At 33.2% G+C, this 20,621-nt stretch overlaps 1 protein-coding gene across 2 annotated transcripts in view; it reads left to right on the forward strand.

Moving 5' to 3' along the window:
• LOC111054638 (protein TMEPAI) overlaps positions 1-18,281 on the forward strand; it is a 154,370-nt gene extending 136,089 nt beyond the window's left edge. For both annotated transcript variants that reach the window (XM_039428474.1, XM_039428475.1), the window contains 3 exons: positions 8,671-8,856; positions 12,538-12,725; positions 14,789-18,281. In XM_039428474.1, coding sequence (XP_039284408.1) covers positions 8,671-8,856; positions 12,538-12,725; positions 14,789-15,056 — 642 coding nt within the window. In that variant the 3' untranslated portion in view covers positions 15,057-18,281. The remainder of the gene's footprint in view (positions 1-8,670; positions 8,857-12,537; positions 12,726-14,788) is intronic.
• The last annotated feature ends 2,340 nt before the right edge of the window (positions 18,282-20,621 follow it).

Below are 20,621 nucleotides of genomic sequence, written 5' to 3' on the forward strand. Positions count from 1 at the left end.
CCTGAAAGTCTCCTTTGACTTTTTAAAGGAAGGAAGAAAGATCCGCGAGCCTGCTGGCTAATGTGATAATTTCAAAAAACAGAGAAGAAACAAATATAATTAAACGTATAATGAGATTCGTGTTGTTTCCTTTTTCATAAATTCGCACCTGGAAGGTCTTGCGCCGACGGGTACACTTGCCCTAGTTTGAGTATCACTGGCTTATTTTCATGAAATTCAGTATTACATAATGACAGCCTAAACTATAATAATTATAAGTATTGTGATGTGCTGGGGTAAGTACACAGTATGTGTGGCATATAGCACAGAGATTGGTGGGTTGGGTCTGAGTGGAGTGAATCGGCAAGAAGAATCAATATGTCTAGGCCGCGGCTTCCCCTTCCCCTCTCCCTGTAGTCAGGTCTGTGACGTCATGCGACGGGCGCTCGTGCGCGTCAGTGCGCGTGCGAGGATGCGCGACGCACTTTCACTGCCGGCTGGCTTGGGCGTCGGTGTCTCGTCGGTCGCCGCTGCCAGCTCATTGAGACAGCACGAAAATGAGTTGCCCGATTTTCCACACTTTGTTTTGATACCGGTGCAGTGCTTTTCAACTGTAGCCTACTATTTCCCCTGCATTTCATATTCCAAAATGACAGATGGTATAAATTAGATATTGCATTTGTCCAATGTACATTTATTATCACATTGCACAAAATTTCATCTAAAACACAAATTTAAGTTTCAATGACAATAGACTAATATACTCTGAGGAACGTTTCTCACTTTTGTTTCCAGATTCCATTGTTATGTGAATGTTTATTAGTTTAAGTTACTTAACTAGGATTAGAGTTGGAAGGGAATAGGAATTCATCATCAACTCTGGCTGACGGCTACGGCTATGCCTCTAGAAAATTTTATTTTTTTCAATATCTTTAGAATATAAATGAATGCTATGTTATCTGTTTAAATATATTCATTTGATTTGTGTTGAGCAAAAAATAAATTCATTATCTATCTTTCTATTCTGAGGAACAAAAATTTCAAATATCCAACACACATCTGAACCTTGAGAAAGAACACATTTTACAGTTCGTTCCTCAGAGTATATTAGTCTATTGTCATTGCACTTAAATTTGTGTTTGAGATGAAATTTTGTGCAATGTGATAATAAATATCATTGCGATTTCCAATTTGACTTACGGAAGTGAAGCATGGGTGATATCAAGGAAGCATGAATCAAGAATGCAGTCAACAGAAATGCGATTCCCAAGACAAGTCAAAGGATGCACAAGGGAGGATTGGTTTCGGAATGAAAATATAAGAAGAGGATGTGGACTTCACCAGTGTTGAGTTTGATAAAAACATAGAACTAAGTGGTCAGATCATGCCCTTAGAATGTCACAAAACCATCTCCTATTAAATGTTCCACTCCACAAGCGAATGGGCAAAAGAAGTATTGGTATCCCGAGGAAGAGATGAACGCCGGAAAGCCTTGAAAATTATAATCCATGAAGATGATCATGATGACACACATCTGAGATCCAAGCTGAAATTGAAAAGAGATTCTGAGAATAATGGTTTATTGTCAATGAGATGATATTTGTGAGGATCCAGATTTCAATTCGCATGTTAGACCTACATTACTATTTTATAGTTATCAAAACATAATCACTGTTTCAGATTGGAAACCCATATTCGAACCTGAATTGATGAAATAACAATTCTATTGAATGATGGATAAATCTTGAATATGAGTTTGTTTGAATGCAGTTATTAATCTAAGATGATTTCCAGACCAGCGACATGAATAAAAAATTCAATAAAGTTGCCCTGTAAGAGTGACCTTACAATAATTGTAGATAACACTGCTAAACTCATCTCTAATAAATTAATGAGATGAACTCTTCATAACCTCTGGACTGTTTATTTTAAATTAAGGTTGAAAGCAGTTTTGGTCGAATAACTGTTGTTTACATCTGGATTGTATCCTATTGTCCATGACTGAATGAATAAATAGCACTAGGAAAAAGAAAGTTTGCTTTAGACATTAGACTTTTGCTTTAGGATTCAAGTGGAGTTCATAAATAGTCTTACAGAATAATACTGTTTTTTTTTTTTGAAAGATGAATCTAATTCATTTCACAAATATATTAGCCTAACTATATTTGTATCAACTTTCGATTATCAGTTTTGTAATTTTATCAATTCAAGTGCTAAAAATATTCTCATTACTACTTTATTCTTAGCTGTTTTAAACTTGTAAATGTGCAAGAGGTATTCAACATTTTGGAAGTTCCCTAGAATGCTACAAGAAACTAAATTGAACTGCGTGCATAGAATGCATTAATGGATTCAACAGTAGTTAGTTTTCTTCTGGCTGGAGTCAATCGTTATGTGGTTTATTTATAATGTTTTAGTCTTTTATAACTGAAGTAATTTTCAATGATTTGAATTCATTAATAATATGTTTAGATTTCAATACATGTGACTTTATTTCAGGCACTTTGAAGCCTTATATCACCGTTGCGGATAATGGAGTAATGATGGATAATGATGTAATTATACATCTATAAGTGCAGATCAAACTCTCTCACAGATCAAACTAGGTTTCATGTATGATAGCGAATTTACTTACACATATCTAAAATTAGTCTCATGTGTACAGAATTCACTTACTCACAGATCAAACCAGGTCTCTTACTTCGAGAACTCATTTGGCATGTTCAAACCAGAGCTTCAAATACTGGTCTTGTAATTTGGTATGAAATATCTTTCTAGGGTGTTTTTCCTTTCGGAGGTTCCAGCTAATCTAACCGAGAATACTGACTTTGCTGCCAGTTTTCCATTTCTCAGAGAAATCTCGCTGAGCTCGTTTTCATGCTGTCTTTAGATGGAGTATGTAGGGTGAGCTGCAGAGTAAACAATGACGTGCGAGGGAGCTTTCTCCCTCCAACACTCATCCATCACACTCACACACTCGAGCAGCCCACAATTTTCTTCATGTTGAACAAAGAGGAGCAGACTGCTTCACACTTTCCTTCGCCCTCTAGTCCCCAACAAAACGTCGGATCAACGTATTCTGCTGTCGTACGAAAAGTGAGAGTGGTCTGTTACAGAAAGAGAGGGAATTCCTTGTCCTCTTCCACCCTCTGCATCATCGACCTCTACTTCCTTTTCAGCACCACTTTCACCACTTGTTCACCCTCCAGGAAAAGTCTAGCTATTACCCTCTTTCATTGTTTTATCACTCCCATGTCTACAATGAATGTCTCGACGACCTCCTCCCCGTCCCCTCCTCCCAACAATACTCTACATCTAGAATTTTCCTTTCTCCTCATGTCTTCTCACCATTCCATCACCTGCTTTCTCCTTCTCCAGTATTTTGTTGCCTTTGTTCGTCTCTCCTGTAAATACGTTCGTAATTACTTATTTTCCATGCGTCTCCCCCACCCTTCCTCCCGCGTTCACATAATGTAGCTGCACTTTCATCTTCGCCTGAGGAATTAGTGACATCCACATGAGGAAAATGTATTGTTAACGTATGGTTTCTGGTTTCTTTGTCATTTTTATGCTTTGAGATAGAATGGATATTCTTGTTCAAAAAGCATATCTCGAGGAAAGTCTTGGAAATCCGTTAGTATTCAACTTACTTGATATATCCCAGTATACGACTATATATGTAGTTCACTCTTGTAGAGCCCGTTGAAATACTTTGTCTATATTTCTTGTCTTTGTCAATGATTATACAGACTTGCGCTCTATTCTGGTGCGTCAGTAAAAGTGGGGATGATGATGAGGAAGATAATGATTATGATGATGATGACAACGACGACGACGAGACATGAATAGTGAATTCTATTCACAATATATAAGTTACAACATGAATTTCAAAAGGAAAAATGTTTAAAGTATTGAAATATTTGGTGAAATATATTTAACTCAATGAAGAATAGAACACATTACTTTCACACTATTAAATCAACTCAATATGATATGAATATTAATAATAATAGAACATTCATGTTAGATATGACTCAATAATAAGTGAGCTCTGCCAAGAACAACCTAAATAATATGATTTGTAATCAATAAAAATTAATGAACAAGTTAATATAGCCTTTTTCATTATAATATAGCCTATATGTCGTGATTATCGTGAAAGGAATTATTGCTCATTCTAACAATATTTTGTCAAATTGTTTATTCCAAGCCCTAATACTGTGATAATTGATTGTAAACCCTTCTTCTATATTCTTGATATCATATTCATCATATATATCTATGTATGTATTATAATACTATTCGTTGTTTTTGTATGGTGGAAAAGAAATTCTTCATTCATTAGGTCATGTATTGTTGAGTAATATAAAAGCATTGATCGACAAGTGAAAATTTAAAACCTACAACGTATAAAAATAATCAAGTACATTCAACAGTCTCTACTTTCTTATAGTACAATAGAGAAAAGCTCATCTATCATAAATAAAATTAGAAATCTAAGTACCCTTTTAAAATTTTTCAATTACAAGAAAAAGTTCATATGTGATTAAACAATTTTAAAAGTGTACTTTTCTTAGATTTCTAATTTTATTTATATTCAAGAGTAGCCCTAAAGAAAAAAAAGACTCATCTATCATTATATGACCTAAGCTATCATAGAAGCTTATACTAAGCTTATGCTACTGTGACACACATTCTTACGTTGATATGAAGAAATTTACACGTTTACACAATGAAACAGAAAAGGCTAGGTCTTAGTTATTGACATGGGCCTCAAGTTTGATGCTCCTGTTGAAAAAACTGATTTCCGATTTAAGGCGCAGATAGGCAACTCGCTCAACACAGAGACCGTGCTATCCAGCCTTGCCCGCCCTTGTTCTGCTCTTCACTACCTATTACTATTGTAAAAGTATTTCTCTTCCATTTCTAATGCAGTACAGTAAATGACTTTTCTACTGATAATGAGTTCCAGTAGAGAATAATAAGAATATTGCTATCATGAATTGCCGTATCATAATTTAAATTTATTGCAAAAAAAAAAACAATCTTGGTTATTAATAATAATTTATTTTTCCGAAAAAATATCAAACAAAAAGTACATATTACAAATAAGATTTATGTATTTTGAAATACAATGGAAATATCATTCTTATTATAATGTGTGTATAATTATTGAACAAGCAATTTAATTCAGATGATGGTTTCTTGATGCATTCCGAACTGCGATGTATTGACACTACTGTATATTGATGTTTCAAACTACGACATGCAGTCGATTATTCATGTAGCAAAACGTTGGCAACTTTTTTTGCAAGCCCAACAAGGGTTTCGTCATTTAGACCAACATTTAAAATAGTATCAAGCATGCCTGGCATTGAAAACAATTCTGTTCAGACTGTTCGAAATGGGCGCTTGCCGCCCGAAAGTACTCCAGTCAGTAATTGAACAAAATTGTTTATTTACATAGATAAATTATTGCATGTCGTTTTTTAAAACAACAAAATAATGAACTTAATATAAATATAACATAATTTTTCACTTCAAGAGGAATTAAAGAAGATGGATTCAAATTCATGTACAAATTTCGTTTAATTAATTGATCATATTTTATATTCTACATAGATACTAGAACTTCTAATGTTCATTTCTGTCCTATTCCTACATGCATTTTCTTATATGCTGGACTGATCAAAAGATTCGATGTATAATAATATACTGGATAAAACTATTCTTGAATTTTGACGTTACAAAATTTAAATTTCAGATTAGGTTAAAATTTACATTATACATCTTCACTCTGAACTGCTTGAAGTGGATAATATTATTTCTAGAATATTATATATAAGTTCAATTGATTCAGTTCGTGATTATTGTCTTATAATATAATATCATTTATAGGGTTATAGATTATAGTTATCGAATCAGAATTCATCCCAATTCTTATAGCCAAAATGTCAAATAACCGTAGTCAACGAACTTGGAGGAAAATTCTAATAGAAGAACTCTAGATAATTCTAGGTTTTCAGACACAGTTCAGTTCATACCTACAAAAATATGAATAGTATTACGAGTATGTATTCATGTAATCTATAAACAATAACCCCATTTTTCATTTGAGAGATACTGGAAATATTACTCTTATTCTGCAATGAACGTTCGAACACGTTCCGTTCTTTTCATAACTAATCTCCATAGTTCTTGGAATTGCAAGGCTGGCCACTAACGACAGGACATGTATGATGAGCATATTTGTGGACATACTTGTTTTATGTAATATGTTTTGTCATCAGCGAGAGGCTTCGAACAAACATCAGCTGTTTGACAGCAGCTTCCAACATAAAATAAACTAATACCAATAAATAAATCAATGGAAAATTAAAATTAATAATAAAACAAAAATAATTTTGCCTCAAATAGAGTAGTGAAGTAAAAATAAACAGCAAAAACCGAATATACAATAACATAACGTCAAAAAGGTTTTTCAAAGTCTTTCGCTATGATGACAGGAACAGGATAGGACATGTATGACACACATGTTCATCATGCATGACATGTTGTTAGTGGCCAACCTTGGAAAGGAAAACTGTTAGCATTACTGTATTTATGTTTCTCGAAAGTTTATCTGTTTCGGTGACGATCAATGCCTCCTCCAATAAAGTAAATTTCTCGCCGAATTTGTTTGAGAAGTTAGGGTTGCGTAGTAATCAGATTACCCCGTATTTTATTGAACGAGCGTTAGCGATTTTTCACTTTTGACTTACTGAAGGCCAAAGTCGTTTTCTGTCTGTTTGTATGTTCGACTAGAACTTTAGAGATAATTGATCAATTAGCTTCAAATTTTGAACACAAATTCTTAAAACCCCTTTTACAGGTGAAGTTCGTTGGACAGCAAAATTGACTCACTCCTTCGTCCTTTTCCAGGATATAAAAATAACATTGAAAGTGCATAAGAAAAAAATTGTTTTGATTTTATCATTTAGTCTGCTGGAATTATTTGCATGCTATTTCTTTAATTATTTCATTCATTTAAAAAGCTGATGCTATTTTGTAGATATCACACAGACTGTCAGACAGACAGTCTTTATGCGCCGACACATAATTTCAGCTGAATAATACCATAGAGAAAGGATAATCGTAGGTTGTTTGTCTCCACTTGTTTGTCTCTGATAATACACAACATTAATTCATAAGTTCTAACTCGCCTGTCTGTAACATGCACGTAATCAATAATACTACTTGTGATAGCCGTTGCTACGACAATTTTTTTTGTCCAAAGTGAGTTTTTTTTAATTTGTGAGTAGAAGGTACTATTAGTGTTTACTAACACTTGATTATTCAACTCATTCATTTCATTTCCGTATCATTTATTAGTATCTTCAAATAATGTTGAGATCATTGAACGGTTTGAGACATCGATGTGGTGATTTCGCCATGACATGTCTGTATCGACATTATGTATCACATGACCACTTTCCCAATTGAATAAATGAGGTTGGATTCAAAATGGAGCTGGATTCGAAATGAAGTTGTATCCATATGACGGATCCAAGATGGCGGACAAAAGTTTTGAAGCGACAGAAAGTTCTTTTTCAATTGGAATAAGATCCCCATGGAACTACTTCTTTAATATCATACTTGTAAAATATATATTTAGCTGGTTCCATAATAATTCTCACAACTCTGTATAATTTTACAAGTTGCGGATCTCAGAGATCAATACAACAGTTCATGGGCGAGTTCTTCAACCCAGGAGCTTCTAGTATGTATATATATTAGGATTTTACAGTAATTTACTGTCTTCCTTCTTACCTTACAGCCGAGTCCTCCATCCTTGTCTGTCCTCCCACTCACCATCTCTTAAATTCCTCATTACCATAGCCTCATCCACTTCATCCCTCCAAGATCTTCTTGGTCTTCCTCTCCTCCCCCGCCCCAACGGACTCCAATCTGTCACTATTCCAATCCACTTACTTGCACTAGCTCTTCTGGCATGACCTTACCACATCAACCTCTTGTCTTCTATGAATTAAGCCTTTCTTGTATCAGTTTTTCAATTCAATCCAATTTATTTTTTCCTTCTGAATACAGTTCAAAGCAGTTACATAGAATCTTGAGCAATAAAGTTTATACAATTCAAGAAACGATATAATATACTTACTAAAAACAACAACAAAATATAGAACTATACTAAACAATAAAACTCTTGAGCTATCACAATTTTTAAATTCTTGTATCAGATAGGAAAGAGCTTACATAGGCAACAAAGGCCTGTGCGTAAGCTCGAGTTATCATAACAATATGCGTTATATCTATAATTATAAAGAGAAATCTCAATTTTTATTAGAGATCTCAATTTTTATTAGATGCCTCTAGTTATATGTATTATTATCCTCTATTGTTATGTATTGTATCGAATCTGTTTCGGTCTAGAGTGTTTAGAGTCTAGTGCAATGTCGCCTCTAATAAAGTAAACTTCTCGCCGAATATGTTTTGAAGTTGGGGTTGCGTAGTAATTAGATTACTCGGTATTTTATCATATCTATCTTCTGCTTCTTTTTCTTATTCTTATTCTTCTTCTTCTTCTTCTTCTTCCTCTTCCTCTTAGCCCAACGTATTATTTGCTTTATTGTAGTGTATTGTATTCAAAGAATAGTATTTTTAGTAATTGTTTGTTGTTGTTGTTGGGTGCAGATGTTGGCAGTGCAGAGCAGCTGTAACATGGAGAGGGAGCTAGGGGCGCAGCGCGACCGCCAGGTGAGGCTGCACTCTGTGCACACCGACCTCGAGCTCGACCTGCCTCCAAGCATCGCGCTGCCTGACGGCGAGGAGATTCCCTACGGCAGCTCGACTAGGCTGCACATCAGAGACTCCGAACAGGTACCCCACTAATTAATCCGTCTCATGGATGAACTGTAATAAAACTGGTATACATGAATCAGGAACAAATATTTTTTGCACATCAGAGACTCCGAACAGTCACTCACTTTATGGTTGAATTTCAATAGAACCAAGACCCATCGATAAAGGTCATGTCACCAATATAAATTTTGGAGCGAGACTAATATGTCCTTCAATATTATGTGAATATTTCAAAATATACTACACTATACTATGATACAAATACTATTATTATTTATAATAATAACTCGTAAGCTTTTTATCAGCTCAGGCTAACAGCAAGTGAACAAGCATAAAAATAGTGGCGTGTCTTGACCTCTTCCTGTAGACCTTGAATAGAACTGATATACATGAATCAGGAAGAAAAGAAAAGATGGTAGACCAGTGACTCCGAAAAGGTACCCTACTCATTAAACCATCTCATAAGTTGAATAAAACTCATATACATGAATCAGCAAAAAATAGATTGCACATTAGAGACTACAAACAGGTATCATCAAAATATAATCATCTCATAGTTAACGAATATTGGACCCATATGTACCGAAAAATTCAAACTGCGTCTATTAGACGCCGTTTAACCCCCGAATAGGTATGCTGAGCACAATTGAATTGAGCATTTAGTTTAAATGGATAATTTGAAACAGCAATGCAATAATGAATTATAAAAGGGTACCTACTGGATAATATTTGAATGTTTAATGTATAATGTATAATGAATTCCAATTGAGTGTTTCATCCTCCCGCATTTATAACTTCTAGTTTATTTATCATTGGACTGGAAATTGGACTTAAATGTGTAATGTAACCTATCTTTTGGAAAAATTTACTGTTTTTAAAATTTACAAGTCCAATTTAAAGAGCCGTTTTCATCCAAGCCGGGCTGAATGGAAATATTCCCATTAGAACTTAAGTGAATTATATTTTGACTGAACCAGTCACCGACTCTGATACTGTGGCAAACTAATACTGTTTTCCTTATTGATTCTGCTTGTAAATATTGTGAGTTTGAATAAATAAAATTTGAATTTGATTTTTTATAATGTGGGAATCTGCCTGAATTCCAAATAAGCACGTTGAAACAACAGATTTTTTCCATGGTTGTACAGTATCAATGAATAAGTCTCTTGAAGTTCTAAAAACTGTGGAAACTTGCATTCATACTCATTCACAATGTTTCATACTAAAGCATTGTATGTTCTTTAAAGCACATATTCTTGAGTACTGTATCAATGTTTGGGATGAGTTGCTGTGTACTCTGTGTTCACACGGAGAGCTGTCAGGCCTTCCGAGTTCCAGCGTTCCTATGGAAATGGATATCCATATCCACATTCTCCCAAGACCGCTCTCTGTGTGCACACACCTCAATTTTCAAAGAATAGTCCAGTCACTATATACATTGGTGCATGCAATTTATATTGTAGTTCTGATTTTTTTATATATTATTTGGGCACATAAGAGAAGTCCAGAACCAATTTCTTCATGCAAAAATTCCTTCTGCTAGATACAGGGTGGCCCAAAAACTCGTATTTTCGGCTCATTTTCCAGTTTTCAGCCATTTCTGCCAAATCTCGTAATCGGACAGAAAAAATTGCTCTCGCCTTTATTTCATTTCTCGCCTTTAATTTTGAATAAATTGAGATCATTCGGAACTCTCTATCTCCAATGAGTACTGAGTTATGATTTTTCAAAAATGAGTGAAATTTGAAGAAAAAATCAATTTTGATGAATTTTTTACTTTTTGATCAACAATATCTTGATATACAATCTTGATATCTTGATAACAATCAATAGATTGTTACCATTTAGATGTATAATTCAAAATCCCTCTGGGCGTACTTTTGTGGTCTACAATCTGAGATCAGGTAGAGCACTTTATCCAATATAGATTCCCAGGTATAGTGAAAAACTCCTTGTATAGTGAAAAACACCTAATTTTCAGCTTAAATCATCATCAACAACTACATTGTCCTCACATTGATATTTCGCACAATGACAAGTTCATGAGATTATGTTCTATGAGAAACACCCGTTAGATGCACTTCATTTTAGTATTCCCTAGTGGAGAGGCGCGCTTAAGGACACCTCAAGGATCAAAATTTCAAACACTCATAACTTTTGACACAATGTTAGATTTCATCGTACTACACTTCATTCTTCTTGGCTTGTCAAGGCGGTCCAAAATCATGCATCATAAGACAAATTCGGTCAAAAATGGACAATTTATTGTTGAGTGTACTTCAGCCCATATTCCAATACACAAAAAATGGCCAATTTCTATATTCAAAGCTATGTATCTCGGTAACCCCTTATTATAAAAATCATTACTTGATCTTGAAATGTATAATAGAATTTTTTCTGGACTTCTCTTATGTACCCAAATAATATATTAAAAAATCAGAACTACAATATAAATTGCAAGCACATCCCCTTTTTTATGTCTATATTGACTGGACTAGAAATCATGAGCTATTTTTAAGTCGATTTGGTGTTTGAATATTATCAAATCAAATCAAAGTTTATTCATCAAAAACATCAATCATCATTTACAATAAAAATTAGAATACTATAACAATTAATACAATCAAAACAATGAAGTTTTATGCATTGAATAATTTTTTTATAGGAATAGATAATTCAATGAATAAATATGCACCCCACTATAAATTATATGTGTTGGGGTATAAGTTATTAATTGCTTGTTGCGTGTTATAATTACTATTTACAAACTTCATTCAGTGATATAGGATTAAAGTTTTTTTTATTTTGAAATTAGTAAAAATTTATAATACAAACAAAATTATGAAATTAGTAGATAAATATTAATGATCTATTAAGGATAATTAGAAACTTAATTTTCAAAAAAAAAATAATTAGTAAAGGAAAAGAATGAAGAATAAATAGTTTCAATATTTACAGTCTAATTAAATTTTTACAATTTTCTACTCCAATATCAACTAAATAGGAAAATAAACTTTTCTTGAACTTGTGTCTATTGACTTCTTCCTTAATGTTACTTGGTATTCAATTGTAAATTTTTGGTCCCAAATATGTGTAGTTTCTTTGCCCAAATGTAGTGTTCATCCTTGGTTCTATAATTCATGTTTCTCTGCCTTGTTTGATCTGCCAGTCTTATGTGTTCGTTGTTTCTCCTCTTTCGCGTGATGATAGCCTGGATGAAGAGTTGTCTTACACTAGGTACTTTACTGTCCTTGAAAAGAATATTGGTGGGGAATTGATTCTCTTTAAAGCCTATATTATTTTTAGTATTCGTTTTTGATGTCTATAAAGAGGTTCAACATTTTTAAAATTCGTAGCTCTCCAGATAATTATGACGTATTTTAAAATTGATTTCACTAAAGAAAAATGAACAGTATTAATGCCTCATAGTTGAGGATTTTACGGAGTTGATAGAATTTGTAGAGATGCTTTCTGATCTGGGTAATTGATAGATTAATGTGCTGTCCCATTTAAATTTGTTGTCCACTATTGTTCCTAAATATTTTATTTCATTATATGTTGCGCAAACAAATTCTTGAAGAAATTATGGACGATTTTGAACTCGATCTGTGTTTGAATATTTCATGTTACGCAACCTAATTCTCAAAGAAATCATAATTATTTCGGTTGTGTGTTGATTGTTGTGTGTTACGGTTACAGGAGAGCGAAATCTATCAGAAATGCATACGACCGCCACCGAACCGGACGGTGTTCGACGGAGAGAGTCCGCCGCCTTACCGATCGAGTTCGGCCGGCCTGCTGTCACTCGGCTCGACGACCGGATCCAGTGCATCCTCCTCCGACTGGACCACGCACAGTGTCGTCAGGTGTCACAGCATGTCTAGCAAGTAAGTTGCACACTCGACACTTTTATAAAACTAAAAGCTTAGTCATTAGTCAATGCAGGCCAAAAACAAGCGTATGCGCAACAAATTGGTGGAATTGAAAGAATAAGACGTTGATGTAGTCAATACCACTTTAATTTATTCGAAAATTAAATCATCTTACAGAACCAGGTTTCATAGTAACACCTACCACATCTTCAGCTGAACTGATGTGTTTGTTATTGTTGAAGGAACAGGAAATTCAATTTTAGGTTATGTGTTGGGGCTGTAAAAGGGAAGGAGAATGGAAAATGTTAGTGGGAGTATAACTAAACTATAGTTTGATTTCATCATTAATCCATCTATTCCCACCAACATTTTCCATTCTTCTTCTCTTTTATAACCCCAACACATAACCTAAATTTGAATTTCCTGTTCCTTCAACAATAACAAACACATCAGTTCAGCTGAAGATGTGGTAGGTGTTACCATGAAACCTGGTTCTGTAAGATGATTTAATTTTCGAATATATTAAAGTGGTATTGACAACATCAACGTCGTATTCTTTCAATTATGGAGAAATACCACAACATCTCATACAATACAATCAAATTATTAAATTGGTGGAAGATACATTTTTCGCAGGGTGTTAGTAGGTATACATAGTACATGGCCTAGAACTGCAGAGTCCACATAGTTCTCTCGCTTTCTTAACCTCCCCCCCAGGACCATCCCGCCAGAACCCCAGAAATTTGAAACCGCAATGGATTCGTATAAAAGTATATCTTGGCTTCAAATCAAGATATCGAGCTGACTCTGATTCCATCCTTTCGAGGATAAATAGATCTACAATTAATGTCATATAACATTTTATCGAATCTATTTTCCAGAAAGTTATTTGTAATCTTGGCGGGAAAAAAAGTTCCAATGGCCATACTGTGGTAATATAGTTACTGTAGTATAAACCACGGTATATAGAAGAAGACGGTAGGTGTCACACGCATGTTTGTGTTAAATTTCCGGTGTAGCTGACGTCATTTTATATAAAATCATCTGTTTCTAACGAATAAGTTTCATAAATTTCCAATAGGTGTTGAAAACCTCGGTTGGTGGCGATGACGCAATCTAGCTTGCTGGCCACTGCGCACACTTTTCGTGGACTCTACCGTTTTCATCTAAATACCGTGGTATAAACTACTTCTGATATTTGGCTATTGTTCGAAAGATATAGTCCCGGATTCTTAACTTGATTCTTGGATCGATTATCTCCTTCCACAGCATCAAGACGCTACTATTCATAGCAATAAAATTTGACATCCAGCTGAGATGAATCCAGCTATTTGACAAAATCAACTGGCTTGCAGTAATTTTATAATTGGGAATACAGCTGTCAGGCATGCGCAGTTGACTTCCTTCTATCTCCGCCCGCCCCCGCACTGAAAAACTTTGGGATCTTCTCATGAGTCCAATACTGTATACGTATAGCTTATATAGTAATATAGTAAGATTCAAGTTATGAAATTAGCATCTGATTAACATTGGTTTTATTTGCTATCATTGTCATTAGACAAATCAGATAGCTCCAGCCCATCTCGGAGGTGGGTCAGCTGTTGGTTTAAACCCAGAATGCGACCATGTCTTCATGTAATCGTAGATTATCGTGAAACATGAATGGAGCATATGCCACTCTATAATTTTCCAACTTCTCACCGCTGTCAGATTGTACGTAGACTATACAGAAATATGATGAACTCCAGCCCGGCCATATTTATTGAAGTACAATCATTGACTAAAGATACCGTTTAAAGTAGAGCTAACTGGATTATTTGTATCTTGTACAATGTAATATTTTAATCAATTTCTTCCTCACAACTTTACAACTTTCTCGCAGTTTTCATGCACAGTTTCTTGTGCAGTACATAACTACAGACTCATTACAAAATGTTGATTTATGTAGGTACATAATTTCGAGCAATGGATTGACCTATTTTTGTTAACACTGTGTTGCCTCATAGGCATTAACCATTATTATTATATTATCCTTCAAGAAATGAAAATTTATTAATTGATGCATAAATTTGTTTCAGGTACCCACCACCTCCACACTTACCGCCTGTGATAGTTCCATCTCGACAAAGACTGGACTGTACAGGCATCACGCCCAGTACTACTGCTCCTCCCCCCCTAGGACACAACCCCACCCCCCTATCGCGTCTCACAATGGTGCCTTGTCTGGCAGACACCCCCCACCCACACCGCCCCCACACTAACTCAATTCTATCATCATCAACATCATCATCGTCGTCGTCATCGTCATCAAATTGTTCTTCTTCTTCTTCACGATCGTCCACCTAGGACTGACTGCGACTGCAATTGAAGAATCTCTCTCCTCTTGGCGGTAAGATAGGGGAGCGATACGATAGCGACACGATAGCGATATGTGTACGATACGATAGTGATATGGGTGCGATACGATAGTGATAAAGGGGCGATAGATAAATCGATTTGATAGTGAAAAGCTCTACGTGGAGCAACAAATAGTATATATTGAGTGATAAGTGGGGAGTAGGCTAATGCTAGCGATAATTGATTAAGCGTTGTGTGATTGGCAGGTGATGCATAGCATAGCATAGCATATGTGGAGTACTGCAATAGCGATAAGTGAAGAGGTGGAAGGGTGCAGAACACAGCGATAAGATAGCAATAGTAGGAACGATTGGAGGACGATACATGATAGCAATTATTGTGACTGCGATATTTTATGAGAATTACAGTGCGGAGCGATTTGATAGTTACAACGGTTGCTATCCACTGCTGCAAAATGTGGAATTTAGAGAAAATTTATGTATGCAATGTTTCATCCATACTGTATTAATTGTTATCATCAATATTAACTCGATATTGTTATTCCCCCCTGTTGTAATTCTTATTAGACGGTTTGGTTATTATTTATAGACAATGATTACATGTAAGATTATTATTGTTGTATATTTATTATAATTTTGTTTTTCTCTTGTCTACCGAAAAGTATAATAATTTATTGTTTTTTTCTAAAACAAGAGAGAATTGGATATTTTTCTTAGTTGAGTATTATTCAATGGAAACTATAGTGAAATCATTGCTGAATGATTTTGATGGCCTATTATTGTGATGGCTTTCTCTCACAATAATGATATATTATTTATTTATAAAGTTTGAGGTGAGTGATGTTAGAATAATATGAAATCAGTTGAATGAAGTAATGTAATGATATTATAAAATTCTTGTTACATCTTAATAAAACCAGAACACTACTTGAAAAACTTCACGATGGAATTTCATTGCAATATTCAACGTCTATCTGATATTATGTTCCAAATTATAAAATCAATTGATAATAGAAAATCATCAAGATTGATATTGACAAAGTCACTGGCTAGTATGAGTTCAAAACTTCTAGACAATATTTATATGTATGAGCCCTCAATAAGTTATATATTTTATATTTTTATTGATTATCTTATGAAGCCTAATTTGTTTATTATTTGTATGGGTGTATTTATGATGGTATGAATGTATTAGAAAGATGAATGAAAATATTGTTAGATGATAGCGTGTTTGATGCTGTAAGCTCCATTCCAGGGTAAAGTAATGTAATTTGATATTTTTTTATTCATTCAATTTGCTGTTATAAAGTTATTATTTTAGTTGATTGACTTCGCAAATGGAAAAGTATTAAATCTATGAACATTAAAATGTATTGATTACTATGCCAAAATAACAAACTTATTGAATGAGGGTATGGAGCCGGTTATGCTGTTGAATTAGTTAATAATTCCTCACTGACTTCAAGTGGCTTTAAAATTGGAGATTATCTAAACATATCTTTCCGCATTGAATGTGTAAATAACTGCGAAACAGTGAGCAAATGCCTTGTTTACTCCGAGGATTTAAAATTTTATACTATTTTAGGGTAGCCTACTTTGTGTAAAGAAAACTGATATTATTTTTTTTTCAATTGTATTAGATCTCATTAGTAATAAGTCTATTCTAACTACCCATCTAATTGAACTATTTGGAATAACCTTACACTTTTTTTTAAGCTGAAAATATAACACTTGTTATCATTGCTAATTATAGATTTCTGATCACCGCAAATTTCTCTTTGAGCTCCTAAGTGACGTTTCCATTTTGGAAAAGTATTCTCTAAATAAATTACTCTATCAGATTTATTTATTGTATTAATTTAAATTTCTAATTTATTTTCTATGAGTTCCGCAAAGGTTTCACTATAGTTGATCAATATCAAGATGTGAAAACGTTCTGTAAAACTCACATTTTAATATAATTCAATAAAAAAGCTTTGTACAATTTTAAAGTTCTCGAATAATCATGTTATTGTATTATTTATTATCGGAAACTAGAATTCCACTGCAATACTTCTTATCTTGAAAATAAAATCATAATATTTTTCCACCTTTGTCAATGTTATGTGATATTATTTTCATCAGTCAAGAAACTTCCAAATTCCATACGAATTTTGAAGAAAGAACAATTTTATTGTAGAATTTCCTCTCAGACTTATACAACATTTCAAGATTTTTTCTACCAATTTTCATCTACTCAATTTGATTCAATGCTTTACATTGTGATATGTTCTGCATCCATTTTAGTGCTGGAATAATTTATTACATTAATGCAGACTTGATTAATTTAGCTAATTGAAAGCTTCAAACTTTAATTTATTACTGTCCCACTTGGAATATTTATAATAATAGATAATTCCTTAAATACTTGAAACAATATTGGTGGTTGTCATCAGATGAAATTATTGTTTTCTCTCGGAAAGTAATCTTTTTCCAATCTTTTTTATTAAAAGCACTATTAAGAAGTAATAAATCAGTTTCTCTGTCATATTTTTTCCATTTAGGCATAGAAGTTGACGCCATCTAGTCAAAATGACTCTTTTAAGAATTTTTTATCATGTCCTTAATAGTCCATAATTAGAAATAATTCTTTGACGTCTTTGATTTCAATTAATTGTATTCAGAAGTCAACTTAATTATGTGAAAATTGAATCTACTCCACCCAAAGTATTTGAAAGTTTATTCAAGTTATTTTTCCTCGACTTTAGAATCTTCCAAATGCTTAATATTGTAAATCTCGATGGGTTTCCTTATCCAGCAAGCCTGAAACTCATGCCTTATATAATGAATCAGTGGTGAATTTGTTATAAACTACTAGGCTCGTTAGCTACCGTAATAATCTTTTCAAGTTCAATATTGTGTTATGCATAATCGAACTGTTAATCGACGAATAAATTTTAGACCGGAATAATGAATAGTATATCAAAAATAGTTTATTTTTGTCATTAAGCGAACAGTTATTGGAAATATATCAATAAATAAATACCTAATAAGTTAATAATTTACATAAATGAATAATATTGTACATTCATCTCGAACGTTTATGTAGTATTTAAGCGAAACCATTTATTTGTTATGTACATTGATCTAAATCAATTATGTTCAGTTGTATGAAATACGTTGTAAATACATATATGTATGTGAATATTATAGCAATGACTTATTTTTGTTTTTATCTTTTAGTTACATTTTTCCAAAACCATTTAATAATTTACGCTTACTCAATAAATATTTTCATTTTCTGACAAAGGAACTTTTAAAACTAGTTTGTTTAGATATTTCAATTTCCCCCTAAACATAAACACTTGAGTGTTTAGGAGTCCACTTGACAGTTCCACAATGTTTGCCACAAAATGTCTATAAGGTGGGATAAGCTTACTTTCATCGGTATTACTATGACTGAAAGCCATGATTCAGCAACTCTTCATGAATCAGTTGAGTACCAAATACTATGAAGAGTTAAACATTGGAGTGGTTTGTTTCATTATGAAAAATGGAACAGAATCCAATAAAAAAATAGAGACACATTAGAAGTACGCAATACCATGAAAAACTCATCGAACGAACAATAATTATTACTACTATTTTTATCATCCAATTACTAAATATTGACTGCTAAAGTGAGCTATGAATTTTCATCAACGCCGATCACTGGCGAACTAAATTCAACATTTTATTCGAGTTCATCCAAGTCCAATAATTAATTTTTAAATGATTATTATTTAACGAAAATCCATCTGTAATTTTTAAATGTATCTCTTTCGAATGGATGACGTTACAGAGAGACCGATTTTCAACTCTGACTTGTCTTTGTCTGAAGTTTTCGAGACGAACTCTTCAAAAATAGTAAATGAGTTTATGGAACCTTATTTTTGGATCGGAGAGTAAGGCAAAAAGTAAGTTCTCCAAGAATAATTTTGCATGTGGAGGTTATCATTTTTGTTTTTCTGAATAGTTGATTTCTAATATGATTCTACATAATTTTAATAAAGTCTTGCTATAATATTATACACAAATGAACTCCTACTAGAACAATCAAATCAATAATCATATACAGTAATTGAAAGAAAATCAGATACTCCACAGGAACAAGTGCCCTTTGCTGAATTCAATAGTACTTCCAAATTCGACATGATAATCAAATGAAGGAAGTCTAATACTATTGAAAGATTACTCTTAGGTTCAACTAATGGTTTAAAAATGTATTACTCTACTACTTTGACAGTTCAATCAAACGTAACTGATACATACGCTATCTTTTCTCTATTGTTCAATGTTCTGGTTTTTCAAGTTGAATGTATCATCTATCATTTATTTGAAAAATATTATTCCTCAACATTCTATTCCCAAAACATTCACTATTCTTATGGGAAGCCACATTGATTAATGATAATCATAATAATTTTCCAGGCCTTGCTTGTAGATTGCTGACATCTCTACTCCATTCAGTCGGTTAAAAAAAGCAATTCGGAATCCTACTATGTTTCGGGAAATTATAATTTGAAATATAGGCCTATTATGGGAAAAACTTATTTTGGGATCTCATATTTTGAGAGTTGATAATTCTATAATTTTTTCAATCTGCCTTTAAACTAATAGAGTATTTGCAGTTTTTAATTTTAACTTTTAGTTCACTAATAAAACAAGTGAATGAGTAATACGCAACAATTGAATTAGACAAACTGATTTTTCCAGTCTAAGTTACCAAGCTTTCATACTGCATTGTGATAACTAAACCATATCGTTTGTTACTGTTAAATTTCAAACTTCATTTTTGGAATTCCTCCTTAGGCCTATTATTACTGCATTGATCTCAGAAGAATTGATCAACAAAGCTTCTTTCTATTGCTGATTGATATTTCAAAAAAATATCACTGGTAGAAGATTAATTAGGAATTGCAGTTAACCAACTCCTGGAATATTATAACTTTATAATAATTATTTCAAATATCCAATGAAAGCTATATAAATAGTTCTTCGGTCAATATTTGCAGTAGCGGAAGTCCTTAGTTCTATTTGTATAGCTTCCATTGGATATTTGAAATAATTATTATACAGTAATAATAATCACTGTTGAACTTCCATATACATTGTTCATTTGGGAATCGTGGTTCTACTGCCAACATTCATGAGCTAAAATAGTTGGGATTAGTTAAAGAGTTTCTTCCCTGTTTTTATAATTATGCAGTTATAGTTCGTACATAGCCACATTGGGCTTGGTTGAAATTTTAAAATGAAATCCATAGATTATTATAAACTGCAAATATTCGAATATTTCGAAGGCAAGCATGACATATTTATTCATGATCAAATTGTATGTTTTTTGTACAGGTTTCCATGACCCAATTTTTATTAAATTCTCATCACCCAAATAATATTTGATTTAATGCAAGTAACTCCTAACTATCTAACTCTGTTGAAAAACATGGAATGGAAAATATTTTTGTTGAAATTAGGAATATCTCCTAATATAACTTAACACAGACTAAATACAATTGTAGGGTTTGTGTAATTA

This window comes from Nilaparvata lugens, chromosome 5 (assembly GCF_014356525.2).
Source record: "Nilaparvata lugens isolate BPH chromosome 5, ASM1435652v1, whole genome shotgun sequence".
In the NCBI taxonomy this organism is placed as follows: domain Eukaryota; kingdom Metazoa; phylum Arthropoda; class Insecta; order Hemiptera; family Delphacidae; genus Nilaparvata; species Nilaparvata lugens.